The 14362-nt window shown below is 36.7% G+C and overlaps 1 protein-coding gene across 2 annotated transcripts in view; it reads right to left on the reverse strand.

Moving 5' to 3' along the window:
* The window catches only part of GCC2 (GRIP and coiled-coil domain containing 2), a 28535-nt gene that overhangs the window by 2544 nt on the left and 11629 nt on the right, over positions 1 to 14362 (reverse strand). For both annotated transcript variants that reach the window (XM_080377399.1, XM_080377398.1), the window contains 13 exons: positions 13720 to 13839; positions 12108 to 12272; positions 11627 to 11731; positions 10898 to 11060; positions 10287 to 10387; positions 10084 to 10161; positions 9287 to 9424; positions 7153 to 7274; positions 5703 to 5879; positions 4040 to 4257; positions 2449 to 2643; positions 1519 to 1658; positions 403 to 604 (listed from right to left, as the gene is read on the reverse strand). In XM_080377399.1, the coding sequence (XP_080233525.1) occupies positions 403 to 604; positions 1519 to 1658; positions 2449 to 2643; positions 4040 to 4257; positions 5703 to 5879; positions 7153 to 7274; positions 9287 to 9424; positions 10084 to 10161; positions 10287 to 10387; positions 10898 to 11060; positions 11627 to 11731; positions 12108 to 12272; positions 13720 to 13839 (1924 nt within the window). The remainder of the gene's footprint in view (positions 1 to 402; positions 605 to 1518; positions 1659 to 2448; positions 2644 to 4039; positions 4258 to 5702; positions 5880 to 7152; positions 7275 to 9286; positions 9425 to 10083; positions 10162 to 10286; positions 10388 to 10897; positions 11061 to 11626; positions 11732 to 12107; positions 12273 to 13719; positions 13840 to 14362) is intronic.

Below are 14362 nucleotides of genomic sequence, written 5' to 3' on the forward strand. Positions count from 1 at the left end.
AATATTAGATCTGCAGTACTGCCTTGAAAGGACCACTTTTAATTATCTTTTTAGAACACCTGCCAAGAAAGTAATTCATTTATATTAACCTTTAAGGTCAATTTGACAGAACTCTTCACTCAAAACAAAAGCACATTAAAGTCCTACAACTTACTATCGTCTTCCTAAAACGTACATTTCAGAAGAAATTATATTTTAACTTAATTTTATTTATATTTTTGGGTATTTGTTCTGTTTTCTGAAAACGGAATAGTAACTTCCCAACAGAGCAAAATGGTTTCACTGCTAGCTGACTGGCATTATGCTGCTAAGTTTTGTTCCTCCTCAAAGGGCTACATAAAAGAAAGTAAGGAACTTCAGTTGCCTTTATTTCCACTTTTCTTTTTTTGCAACACCACCTACCTTGGGCAATTGCAGTTAGCTTCCCTTTCTCTTCAGGGCTGAGCTGCAACATGGTGTCTATTACTGGGAGCAGCCTTTCTCTCTCACTTCCTGGTTTTAGAAATATGAACTGCAATAGAACATTCTTCAAGTATTCTAAATTAGCCACAGACTTTTCTCTCTCTTGATTTCTTTCCAATCTTCTTATTTCACTCTTAAGAAGCTGCAGATGAGGGAAAAAAATACGCAATATTCTTTTCTTCATATAATGTGCAATTGAACCAAAGTCTTTTGAAGAGCTAAAAAGCTAAGTATACAGCTTCCTTCAAAAAGAACAATGTGTGCAACTTATTCTGGACAAAAATGCAGTGAAAATCAGACACATGATAATGCTGTCCAGAAACAACTTCTTATTAATCAAAAATAACCTTTTTTGATAAAATGTGTGCAGTAGTTATAATGATATACAGTACAAACTATTCAATTTTAGTGATGAAGGGTTGAACAGTTAAATAAGCAATGTGGATCAAAGATTTAACAATATTATCATTCATTAAGAAACATTTTATAAAAGAGACCTTAGCATGCTTAAAGAGTATGTTAACTTCAAAAAACATCTTCAGAAAACTCGGGAGGTACAATCAAATCAAACTCTATTAGTAACTGTATCTCTAAACAAGTATCATTTAACTTAAGACAGCTAAAAGGGGTTACAGGAAAAGAAAGCAGACAATGCTTCCCTTGGGATCTACTGCTTTCATCTACATGAAAACAGTAAAGGCACTTCACTAAACATTAAACTTGCAAACTCTTGAGGGTGGTGGTGTTTTGGTTTTTTTTTTTTTTTTTTTTTTTTTTTGTAGCAAGCTTCTACTCCACTCACCCTTGACTAGAAATTGTGGGGAAAACCCCTCAAAAACATGAAGTCAACTCTGGAAGTGTTAATTAGTCTTGTGGAATAAAAGCCCTTCTAAAATTGTTTGGCATCACCAGATTTTTATATATTGGGATTTTCTGAAACATATTCGGTGTTAAACATTTTGTCTAAGACACAGATCATATGGTGGTAAACATTTTGTCTAAGAAACAGATCACAGAAATTAGAGCTGTCCCCACATTTCCTGCATGTCTGCTAACCTTTATCTGTTCCATTAGGATTGCATTGGTTGCTTCTGATTCACGAAGCAATTCATTCAAGTGCTCAGCACTCTTTGCTGTTGTGTTTAGTTTCTGAATCAGTTCATCCTTGCTAAGTTCTGTTTGCCACTGAGACGGTTCTGCATTTAATTGGAAAAGAAAACAGAGAGAAGGAAAAAGCACTTGCATCTACTTTATACATTAATCAAGTCCTAATGGTAAGGTTGTAGCTTCTCAGAAACAAAATCCATGCAAAGTCAGACTGCAAAATTAATAGGCATCATTGCTGCTGCTGTATGCTTGTTTTGCTGTCTATTTTTATATAGATATAGATATATTAGAAGAGGATTGGCAAATCAGTTCTATGTGCATCAAGATACATGTTTTAATTTACCCCTTGTTTCCTATTCATAGATGATTTCCAACAGTCCTCCACAAAGTGTTCAGTAGACTCTTAAAGCATGATTAGATGCGACCATCTCTTAGGGGACTCTTAGAACACTGTGCTTCATGCTGGCTTTCATTTTCCTAGTAAAACTATGAATAAATTCCTGTTCTAATAGGCCACAATAAGATGAACAGCCATTTTATCCCTTTCATTTATAAATTGGCACCTAATTGCCTCTTGTAGAGACTAGTCCAGAACACAAGTTCTGTAACTATTCACTGACTTGCTCTTCCAGTCTTTTCCCTTTAGAAATTCACAAATATGACATTTTAAAATCATTAAAACCTGTTGCAATGTTTTATTCTTAGTCATTACTAAAGGAAAAAAATACAGAAATTCAGGATAGTATAAACTCGGTGGCACATGTAATCTTGTGTCTTGCACCTAAAAGCATGAAAACACTATGTTCCTCATATTTTGAGGGTACAAACTTCTGCAACTTACGAAGGCAAGTGCTTCAAGAAGTCACATGTTCTACCTACCAAGGTTTGCTTCTGGGGAGTTTAGAAGTTGTTCCAAGGATGGTACATAGGTGCTGGCTGAAGAAACAGACTCTGTGTCTGTTGTTTCCATGCCTTCTCCCTCTTCCCTAGCTACAGTGTGCACATCGAGAACAGGAAGGTCAGTGTTTTGCCGTTCTCTTAAGTTCTTCGTTGCTGGATTTGAAACAGTTGGACCTGAAAGATACTTACTGATGTCCATCATCAGAATGAAACTGATAGAGCTATTTCATAGGTGTGACTGTATCAGATTGGAAGGAAGTACATAAAACAATCTTCAAAAAGCAGGAGGATGAAAGGTGAAGAAAACGGAGAAAGCCAGATACACGTATAAAATTTATAATAGAAAATACAGCCTTTCACTTCCAAATGACCATTGAACCAAAGTCTGTTTCTAAATCCAAACTTGATTGGCAATTTTTATTTCGGTGACTATGAAACCTTCATGCAACTCTTGCTGTAGCTGTGATGAAGGTGTCAAATGTTTAATGCCAAACAGAATTGGCCTTCTTTCAACCAGTCCTGTGGAAGGTGCAAACTGTTCTAATACTGTGTGCACTATCCTTCTGCTTCACTAACAGACGGAAACAGTAACTTCTTAAATTGTTACTGGTGCTTGGCAAATGTCCAACTACATCTTAATTAGTAACTTTACAGATACAAAAATAGCACTTGAGCTTGAACACAGTAAACCCATAAATTAGAAGAGGGATCAAATAGCAAATATACCAATAATAAACATTGTTAAAACTGCTTTCAATATGCTTTTCTTTAGCTGTATCCCCTCATACTTGAAGCGGAGGTCCAGGATGCTTCAAAATCTGAGACAAACTGGTAGGAAGAAGACCTAATATTTACAAAGCAATTTCCCTCCATCTGTTTGACAATGCGCATACTGCAGAAGAGGTAACAAGTGATGCAAATTCTACAACAGGGTGGAATAGTTCCAATTGAAAGGGACCCAGAACGACCATCTAGTTCAACTGCTTAACTAATTCAGGGCTGACCAAAAAGTTAAAGCACGTTATTAAGGGCACTGTCCAACTGCCTCTTAAACACTGTCAGGCTTGGGACATTGACCACCTCTCTAGGAAGCCTGTTCCACGGTTTGACCACCTGCTCAGTAAAGAAATGCTTCCCAGTGTCCAGTCTAAACCTCCCTGGCAAAGCTTGGAACCATTCCCACATGTGGGTAGCAGGAAGACGACCAGGGAGAAATGCTCAGCGCCTCCCTCTCCATGTGGAGAACCAATGAGGTCACGCCTCAGACTCTTTTTCCCCAACCTAGACAAACCCAGAGTCCTTAGCTGCTCCTCACAGGATATTCCTTCGAGCCCTTTGCTTGTTGCCCTCCTCTGGATGAATTCAAGTACCCTAAGGTTATGAAGGGACAGTAATAACAAAGATACGTTCCTTACTTGGTGGGTGGATTGATACGACATGTTGCAGATTCTCCAGAAAAAGTTTCTGGTGTATTACAGAACCACACACCACAACAATGTTTTAGATTCAGACTCAGGTACACAAATTTGTATTTAACCCAAGAAAACCTGGTATTATGACTGAAAGTTACCTCTAGTGCTTGGTTCACTCTTGAGTTGGAAGAACTGAGCTTCTACTCTGGAGAGTTGCTGCTGAAGAGTCTCTACTGTCTTCCTGTGCTCTTCTTGCAGGTTCCTGACTTGATCTCTGAAATTGTTCCGGAGAGCTTCATTCTGGGCTGTCAGCTGACTCACAGTCTGGGCATGCTCTGCTTTCATGACCATGTTCTCAGATTGTATTGTGCAGAGCCTGAAAACAGCGTATACATCAATGAACAGCAAATGTCATCATTTTAGTTTTGTCATTTTAAATTTCAAACTTTCTAGAGTTTAAAGGAGTTTTCAGTTTTCATTTAGATGATAATTTTAGAATTACTGTGCAACTTTTTTCCATTTAAGTTCCTCTTTTTACAGGGAAAATCGCAGATTGAAAAAGTTACTTACTACTTATCATATGAATGCACTGTGCTATATAAACACTTGTGTTAGAGAACAGTAAATTCAGACATCTTTGTGAAAACATTAAGGTATTAAAAGACACTGCGGTCTAAACATTCTTAAATTCTAGAACTGCAACATGACTATTTATAGTGTCATACAGGGTATGTCACTTACTTTACACTCTACTTCCTTTACCATTTATTTACCAAACACTTACGCAGGACTTCTGAAAACCTGCTTCTAAGAAGCCAAATTTAATTTTTTTTAAGCTTCAACTTTCAGTGCAAGAGAGGGTAGAAGAGCGTAGTTGTTAGCAGAAAAATATTAGTAATATCAACTGTACTTGTTTTGGAGGTACTCCAGAAGCGTGACAGAATTGTCACAAGCAAATAAACGCACGTATGCAAAAACTAAACATAGGACTTGCCCTTATAAGCATACAAACTTAAATATAGCCATAGTAGCAAGTCTCTCTGAGCATAAAGGGAACCTGCTGTGATATGGGTTGTTTCCATAAAAATGCAGAAGGATTTAATTTAGTTGGTTACAATGAACCATCACATGGCTATCGGGAACAGATAAAACGGTACAAAGAAAGTGACAAGAAGTCAACAGTTCCTAATACTAAGATGTAATTTCTAATAAATATTTCATGTGAACTTCTTTGTACCCTAGATAGAAAAGACCAGACAAGGAAAGACCCTTTTCTGAAAAGCTCAAGTATTAGGCAGTCAAGTGACTTTTCAAGAAGTGATACAGGTTAAACAGATTGCATTCATTTTGAAAGAATTAGCAAATTAAGATTGTGGCAAGCTTAAGGTTAAAACCCGATACTTTCTGGAAGAAAGGCACTTAGTGGACACAGGACTGGATATTTTGCCAGTGAAATAGTTTGCTGTGCATTTAACTACCTTATTTTTCCAGTAAGAAACATCTGTAAAATTTAGTTGAGCAGTCTAACACAAATGTAGTGCTGAGTGCTGGACTTAAAAAACATTAATTTTTAAATCTGATAGTTAACAGGTAAAAAGCTTTCAGAAATCTCAAATTCCCTGATCAGCTATTACTTCATTTTCATTGCTGAAACTTCTGAAGGCTCAAGAAAAACAGCTAATAATCCTTTTGGAAATTCCTTTAACTTTGTCCACAATTATGCCCTTTCTTTGGGAAGTATAATTATAGGCAACTACATGCCCAGCCCTTATAGATATTTGATTTTGTGTGAACTTATATCTATTTATCTGCAACCCATACTTTTCACGGAGCTCTGCCTCTTTTGCAACAGTCTCTTGCAGCATCTTATTGTGTCTTTCCAGCAGGGTGTCATGTTCAGACTGCAATGCCTGGAGTTCAGATGCATTTATCTGTGAATTATGCTGAGCGTCTTGCAGCTTAACTTTAAGTTGATCTATCACCATTTCCAACTGTTCTCTACGAAGGGAAGAAAAACAAATAAGCAACATACATTTAAAAATAGTTATATTATTTCAAAACCTATATTATATCCACAACACTTTGGATAGCTGTTCCAAATTGCTTATTTATTAATTAAATCAATACAGCACTATGACAATATAATCTTAGAATGCAACTGCAGCAGAAACAATTAGGAAAAGTTCTGATCCTGTTTCAATGTATGCACAAATAGGTTTATCACATTCTTCCTGAACTGCTGGCAATATAATTATTGGGGTAGAAAGTGTGACTGATACAATTTTCTACTTCCAGCTGGCAGGGGAATAGTATGAGACGCAGATGTGGCAAACAGTTTCTTCTTAGAAGTGGTGGAGGTTTTTTTGTTTGTTTTCTAAATGCACATCATTCAATGAGACTGAATACAGCAGACAAATGGCTGGAATAGATTTTAAGCAAAGCAATAGAAAGCAACATCAATCCCTAAACCCGGATAAACTCTCTTTGTCAAAAATAAAATTAGAAACACTAGGAGAAAAAAAGTCTTAAGTCACACACATTCTCCTTTTATACTTTCTGTATTAATATATGCATACATCTCCACTATCTCATGAACTGTAGATCTCATTAATCCTTAAGAGTTGACACTTATAAATAATTTCTTTGAAAACGACATCATCTGTTTATTGCTCAATTACTTGTCCACTTTGTTTTGATGGTGACCCTCTTTCACAAAAACCTAACAAAACCAGAACTTAAAATTCTGCAAAAAAGAGAGACAAAGAAATGGAACTCTTGCAGTTTGCTTCCTTCCAAGAAAGGAAAAGCTAAGATGTATTTAAAAACCCTCAAACCAACAATAAACCCCAAGTACTCTAACAAAGCACAGGTCACCCTCTGGTGGATTTTCTGCCGCAATTGCATGCACTGTTCTAAGCTCTGCATATGAACTGACATCTTGCACATAAACACCCAGTCTGTCACCAAAGACAGCTACCAATAACTTATAAAAACGATACAAATTGATGATCTTTCTTCTGTTCAGATTGGCAGAGCCACAGTTAGATTACAGGCTGAGATAAAGTTTATGAAAATAAAGAGGGTTTGGTTTGATTTCTTTTTTTAAACCCAAAGTAACTGGGCAAGCAAACTGTCTCCCTTCTGGTATTTTCCTTATTGAAGTGAAGGGCTAAACAGTGGAACTCCCTTGTTGATCAGCAACTAGCAAAGGCAAGTTCAGTAACTCAAGTGTCAGTATTTTTCTGTATGTATATAAAAATTTTAGTTTTACCTTTCGTGTTTGGCTCCCTCAGATTCTGTCTGAGAAACAGATTTATTCTTTTGCTGTTTTAGAACATTATGAACACGAACTTTGTAGCTCTCAAATTCAGATGTAATAGATGCTTGTTCAGCCTATCACATAGAAAACAAACCCTTAGTAAGTTATGCTATTAACTATTGCTCCCTTATTTCTCTAACATGAAATGCATCTTACATTGAAAAAAAATTAAAGAACGACCTGTTGCATCTTCTTCTTTTAAATGGATAATTAAAATAGTGACTACCATAAAGATCATGTTTCTTTAGACTGTAACTGAATATCATAAAAAGAGAAAACTTAAAAAGAGAGACACTGATTTGCAACATCCCAGTATTAAAGAAAGAGTACTTGCAAATTCAAAAATTGCATTAACAGAGGTTCACAAGCAAGGGGTTCTATCAAACGGCTTTAAATGAAGGCAAAAGTGAAGGAAAAAAAAGGGATCATTCTGTTCTCCTTTTATGCTACCCAGGTGACAAAAATCTAGTATGCCTTGAAATTCTGCATGGTTTTGAGGAGTTAAATCCGTCTTGTAATGGATTTATATAAGCACAAGATACAATATTCTAGTTGATTGTTAGGGTGTTTGATCTGTCTTCTCCTCCAAATTCAGCTGATACACAAGTTTCTGTGGATGTACAGAAAATTACCTCACAACATAGTAGCTTCATCCTTGACTGTACACTATACAGCAAGAATAATTCCTATTCTTCAAGTACTCATGTTGTATACACCTCCAAGAACACACAGGTGCAGTTTTTCATTCTTGGATATTAGGAAAAGCTCATGGATTCATTAGTAACCCTTGAGACGCTAAAACTAAAATGTTCTCATATCCAAGATGAGTATTTTGGAAATTTTTTCTTCAGCTGAACTGGTGAGTGGAATTCCACAGTGCTGACCCTGATAAGCCACTCCTCCAGCTTTTCTGGAGCCTGTAACATTAGTGGCCATTTTCTTTAAATTAATCCTTCTCTTTTCTTCATCAAACTATGTGAGCTAGAATATTCCTAAGTCCTCAGGTACACAGCCTTAAACGTCAGCATGACTTCTGCCTTCTAACCTACCATCTGTTTTTGTGTCCACCTTTCCTTTAGACAGAATTTTCCTTTGTTCATAACCTTGTGATAACATCTGTTTTCTAGATGTAGAGCACCTAAAGAGGAAGGCTAACCTTCCAACAGCTTCAAGCCATGCCATCATGGAAGATCTACACCCTTACGGGTTTCACAACATCAAGGAGCAAGCCACCATGGATAGGTACACAGTTATGAAGACCACATTTGTAATACCATGATCCATATCTACCAGTACAACTCAGGCAAGCTTCCTGTGGTAGCAGCAGCCACAAAGTTTGTCCATTTCAGTTCATCTTTTTAAAATGTAGACCTTTTTTTGAGATACTGCATTCAGCTGTTACTTATCTGCAGGATGCACGCCTATCAACAAAAGGGGCCATAGAGTAATCTCCACGAAGATAGTTTGAACATAACAGTCCTACTGTATTCTGAATCTGTCTGTCTCCAACGCAAAGTCTAGACTCCAGGAACATCTGACAGTGTCATATGGACAAAAACCTAGAAATAACAAAACCCTCAGTAATAGTGTCAGTTTCACACGTAGCTCAGCTGCCAATGAAGAAGCTGCACATATTAGCAGCACATTAAAAGGTGCTTGCAAGTATTTTTCACAGGTTTATTTTTTTTGTTTTTTGTTTAAAGTGGTATCTGTGTTAACTGGTTTTATATGGAGGAAACAGCATTTTTTTTGTTTGTTCTCCTCTTTTCTTTAAAGACATCTGTTCCCCGCAGTGTATACTTGCTGATTGTCTTAAATAAACTCTGACTACCACCACAAGGTTTTCCCTACTGGAAATACAGGAGCGCAGTCCAGATGTTCCACCAGTGATATATGACAACCAGGACAAGAGTCTGGCTTGCCCTCTATACCACCACTCAAATAGATTAAGCACTGGAGTAATTCCCAGTTCTTGACAGAAAAAAAGAGAAGAGGGAAAGATCTGCAAAATACTTTTAGAGAAGCAGACAGAGTGCAGCAAATCTCCCTTTTAAAGCTTCTGACATTACTTCTTCCACTAGAGTACCTGGGCTGCTCTGCACTCTTCTTGCAGGGTTGCAATTTTTTGTTGGTAGGCATTCAACATACGCTGGTGTTGCTCCGAAGAAGTTCGCAGGTGTTCCTGAACTTTATGCTTTTCTGATGTTAGTACAGCCACTTGAATCTGAAAAAGTTAGTTCAACACTTCAGTCTGACTAACTTTTTTCTTCCGTCTCCAAGGAATGTGCTACAGAGAACATAGGATTCTGCTACAGGCATTCCTGCACAGAACTGGTGAATATATAATTAAAATCCAATAAAAACAGAATAGAAAATAGACATGGGTTACCACATACCTCATTACAAAAATTATGATGTTTAAAGACAGAATTGGAGATAAAACTACAGTGGTGGGGTGGCAGCATTTAAGAAAGCCAACCCCTCTCCCTTCACTTCCCTGCTAACTTTCATTATATTCAATTCCTATTCTGCCCAATCATCAACATTTATACAGATGGACAACACTTAAGATTTTTGCTGACAATGTTACATCCTTTTGTTTTTAAACTGAGCAACTTCCATTTCTGAAGAAAATATTTTAAACCATATCCCAGTTACAAGCTTCAAACTACACAGTCCTCTCTGGTGAAAAGGGAAAGAGGAACAAGAAAGGGTAAACCAGCACCAAACAGAAAAAACTCATTTAAGAAAAAGAAACAGTATCCTTCTAGTAAAAACAACACCTTCTCATTCTTCAGCCTATATTCCATCTGCCCAGTGGAAATCAAACCCTTAATACTTAAATAAGAAACCTTATACTAACAAAGAAGTGAAGTTTCTTGCCTTATAGGCTTCCACTTGTTGTTGACTGGCTTCCAGTTCCCCTTGTAATGATGCCTGCAACATTAGATGGTCATTTTCCTGCACAATAAAATTATCTGGTTATTTAAAAACACCAAACCACAGCAACTTCATAATTCAGCTACCAGCTCATTTTTTTAAAGTTGGTTTAGAAATGGAATAGAGTCATTAACATCTGGACTTACAGCTTGTTTTGAATCTGCCAGTTCTTTCTTGGTTTTCACCAGGAGTTGTTTTATCTTGGCATTTCTTTCCTCATCCTGTTGCATAGTTAACTGAAGTGACTCTAATGCAGAAAATAGCAGTTACATGCAAATGAAACTCCCCCTCCTGTATTTCCTTAAAAATACTGGAAAATATTTAAGCAAATTCTGACAGCTTTTTCAAAATTTGCAAACACATATCCTACAGAAAATGCAGTATCCTATTTCCAAGTATCACAACTACCTTCAAACAAATGAAATTATTTTAAGACTTACACTCAAGGACTGGAAGAAATGGAATGTTTAACCACGTGCTAAGTAGTAAAGTTTTATAGTGTAGTAGAAAACCCCCATTAGTCACTGACTTTCAGAACTTACGAGTAACTTAATCAGGGAAGAAACTGGCTTTTACTAGAGCAACACTAGATCAAGGGACTGATAACCTAGTAAAGTTTCCTTTATGGAAAAGTAATTTTGACTATGTAACTGTTTAGCATTCCCTCTCACTCATCAGCCTGAGTTGTTGTTTCTGAATTGCATTTTCTACCATCACCAACTATACCATAGTTACTTGCCGTTTATAGTTTACTCACTTATTTCTTCCTGTAGAGTCTCTTGCTTCTGTTTCTGAATCCCTGTCTCTTGCTCAAGATCTTCTATTCTGTTGTCTTTATCAGTAATCTTCTGATTAAGTTCTTTTACTAGCCTTTCATAGTCAGCTATTTCCATATCCATCAGTGTACTTTTCTGAGCATCCTGCAAGTTACACACAATGAAGTTAAAGCTTACAATCTGCTTTGGCTGCTAAGAATTTATTTTTTAAAAAATTGTATTAAAAAGCTATATTGCCCATCTAACAAACATTTTGTAAATATCCATATTCACAAGTAACACCCATCCATAAAGTGTCCATGCCCTCAGTAAATAATCTGTTTTCAAACAAGAACCAGAAGCTTTGAAAAACCCGTTGCTAGTTCTACCAGTGTGTATTTTGCATATATGAGTTTCTATCATTTTTCAGTCCTTACAATAAGGGCAGCTTCTGAATAGCACACCATGCAAGTACTCCAGACATCCGAATTCTATTCCTATTTCTACTCACGAGAGGCCACATAACCCAAACAGGCTAAAACAAAGAAAGACAAAAGCCCCCAAACCCAAAAGTATACATCAACTCTCTGAACACAAAACTGGTGTAAAAGCCCGCATTTTCCCTTTTACAAGCCTTGGGCTTTAAAATCATCAGAACACAAAGGGAGGCATTCAACACAGTAAGATGGGCCAAAATCTATATTAAACATTAACATGAACAGCAGCTCTACCTTTCTGGCCAGCTCTAGCTCTTGCATGGTTTTCTGCAGATGTTTCTTTTCCTTCTGAAGTTGCATCTGAAGCTCCTCCATTTCTCGGAGAGCACCAGTATGTTCCTGAAATTCAAATACTTCTCAATTAAGCAGTTCAATTTCAGAACAGATGTCAGCATCTATTTACACTTACACACACACACTTAGGTTGTACAGAGACAACTGATTCATTTTTTAGGAAATCACTGGGAACCAAAGAAAAACCCAGATGATTATGAAGTCTTTTTCACATTCTGTAAGAATCCCCGATCTACTTGAAGTGAAAGCCTTGCAAAGTTATTTCAATGAACAGACGAAGCCTTCAAAAAAGACCAAGTCAAATAACAAGAAGAGAAAGTATGGAACTTGTTCTATAAAACCACAGTTTACAAAGGTCTAACAGAAGTCAAATCCAGTGAAATAATGCTTAAGCCCATTTGCCATCTCTACAGAGTACTACCTTTGTTTTCTGTTCTTTTAGAAGCTTTTCAGCTTCTAGTTCTTTGTCAGCCTTTGCCTTGGCTCTTTGCATCTCCAGTATCTGAGTTTCCAGCATCTTAGTATTACATTGCAGTGTTTCAACACGAGCCAGAAGGTCTTCATTAGCAGAGTGTAACTGATCATGCTGAAATGATCATAATGGAAAGATAAAAACATAAGCTGAATTTGCATGCATCTTTGACTGGTAAGATATTGTCTCTATTTAAAAAACAAACACTGATTTCTATGCAACTCCCTTGAAACAGCACCGCTACAGATGAGCCTTGTCCATCTTAATTGTTTTAAACCAGATTAAGAAACAGGCTAAATTAAAGTCACCAGCACAATTTGATTATTTTGGTCAGAGTTCATTTGCCCAGCTTTCTGTAAGACACTAGAATGACAATAAATCTGAAAAAATACCCCAACGTTTATGCTTTCTGCAAGAATCACCTTCCTCCCACAATAATATGCAATGTTCGAGTACTTATTGCCCCACTTCACATACAGTTGTCTTTATAAATAAATGGTCATACCATTAATTCCTAAAAAAGTTTTAACTGCAGCATCAAGTCTTCAATAAGATCGTATCAGTACATAGTAAGAATGTCTCCTGTATCTGGCCTATTTTTGAAATTATTTTAACAGATTTAATTCAGACATCTTCAGTGTTTTATCTCAGTCTCTATTATGCAGATTAAGTATAAAGTATAAATGAAAGAAGCTGCCAATTACCTAAAGAGTGTTTTCATTTACAAAATACTTCATAACAAACTTGAAAAATTCAATACCCGCATAATCATAAAAATATATGCTTCTGTTTGTTATTTCTTCCTAAACTATTCACTACTAGCTTTTGTTTATAAGAAAATGGTGGCCTAGGTGGATCTTCAGTGTAACTACATACGGGGTCTGGGAGTTTAAATCATAAATTCCATTTAAATCCTAAACCCCACTGCAGTTAGCTTTGCAAAAATATGTCTCAGCTGCTTAATTACCATCTTAGAATCTTCTAAATGCCACTACAGTAGTCTACAATGCATCCTAAAAACTGATCCTTGTGAAAGATGCAAAAGCCCATAATTTATTAAGTTCGAACACTGTTGATTAAATAACAAAAGAAATTTTGTCTAAGAAACAGACAAAAACTCAAATCTAACAGTTAAAGGCTACTGTACTTCATGAGAACTGTATGTGTGAAATTGCGAGAAATAGTGCAAGTTTGGTTTTGTATCTGGAATATCCAGCAGAATCGTATCTCCAAACCAAGCCAGAGGTGATCACCTGCTCTTTTCTATGAGTTAACCTAGGGTAAATTAAATTCTTTCTATTGAGAAAGCCAGCTGTTCTATATATATTTAATTTTATCACAGTACAGATGAAGGTATTAAAAGTTAGGGGAAAAAAAAAACCAAAACCCAAATCAAAACCAGAAATCACAAAAATCCTCCTGAATTCCATGTCACCATCCCAAATGCACTTAGATTAGGAAACTATATATAGTAACAAGCACATGAGTAACATTTAGACTCAATAGGCAAAATAATTTTTACTGTAATTACCAACAGATCAGACACACATACATTACTGACCTGCTGGGATGACACCTGTAGCTGTCTTGTGAGGTCATCTATCTGACGTTCAAGACTATTCGCTCTGCTTTTTTCAGAATCCAGCTGTTCTCCTTGCTTATCATATTCCATCAAAAGATTCTTAACACATCCAAACACAAACCCGTCATTTTTTACAATAGACATTCAATAAGCACATTCTATACCTCAGACACTTACCCTCCTAGTATTTCAGCATATGAGTTATCTTATTGCAACCTCAGAATTACCAGAATGAAATCAAAGCTATTGTTCCGTTACAGGCTTTGGGAGAAACCTTTTTCAGTTCATGAAGACCTAGAATAATTTGGGTTGGAAGAGACTTCAGGAGTTCTACATTCAACCTCCCACTTAAAGCAGGATCAGCAACGAGATCAGATCGTGATCCTTGAATTTTTTTTCAAAACTGTATTTTTTGTCCGCAGACCCATGGTCCCCAGCTTGTACCACGGAGTTACTCTCTCCCACACAAAGAAATCAGCATCTGTCTTTGCTGAACTTCAGAAGGCTTCTGTCAGCCCACCCCTCAAACCTGTCTATGTCTCTCTGAATGGAAGCCCTGCCCTCAAGTCTATTGACTGTTCCCAATCAGGAATAATCTGAGAACTTGATGAAGGTGTACTCC

The sequence above is a fragment of the Falco punctatus genome (genome assembly GCF_963210335.1).
Source record: "Falco punctatus genome assembly, chromosome: 2".
In the NCBI taxonomy this organism is placed as follows: Eukaryota; Metazoa; Chordata; class Aves; order Falconiformes; family Falconidae; genus Falco; species Falco punctatus.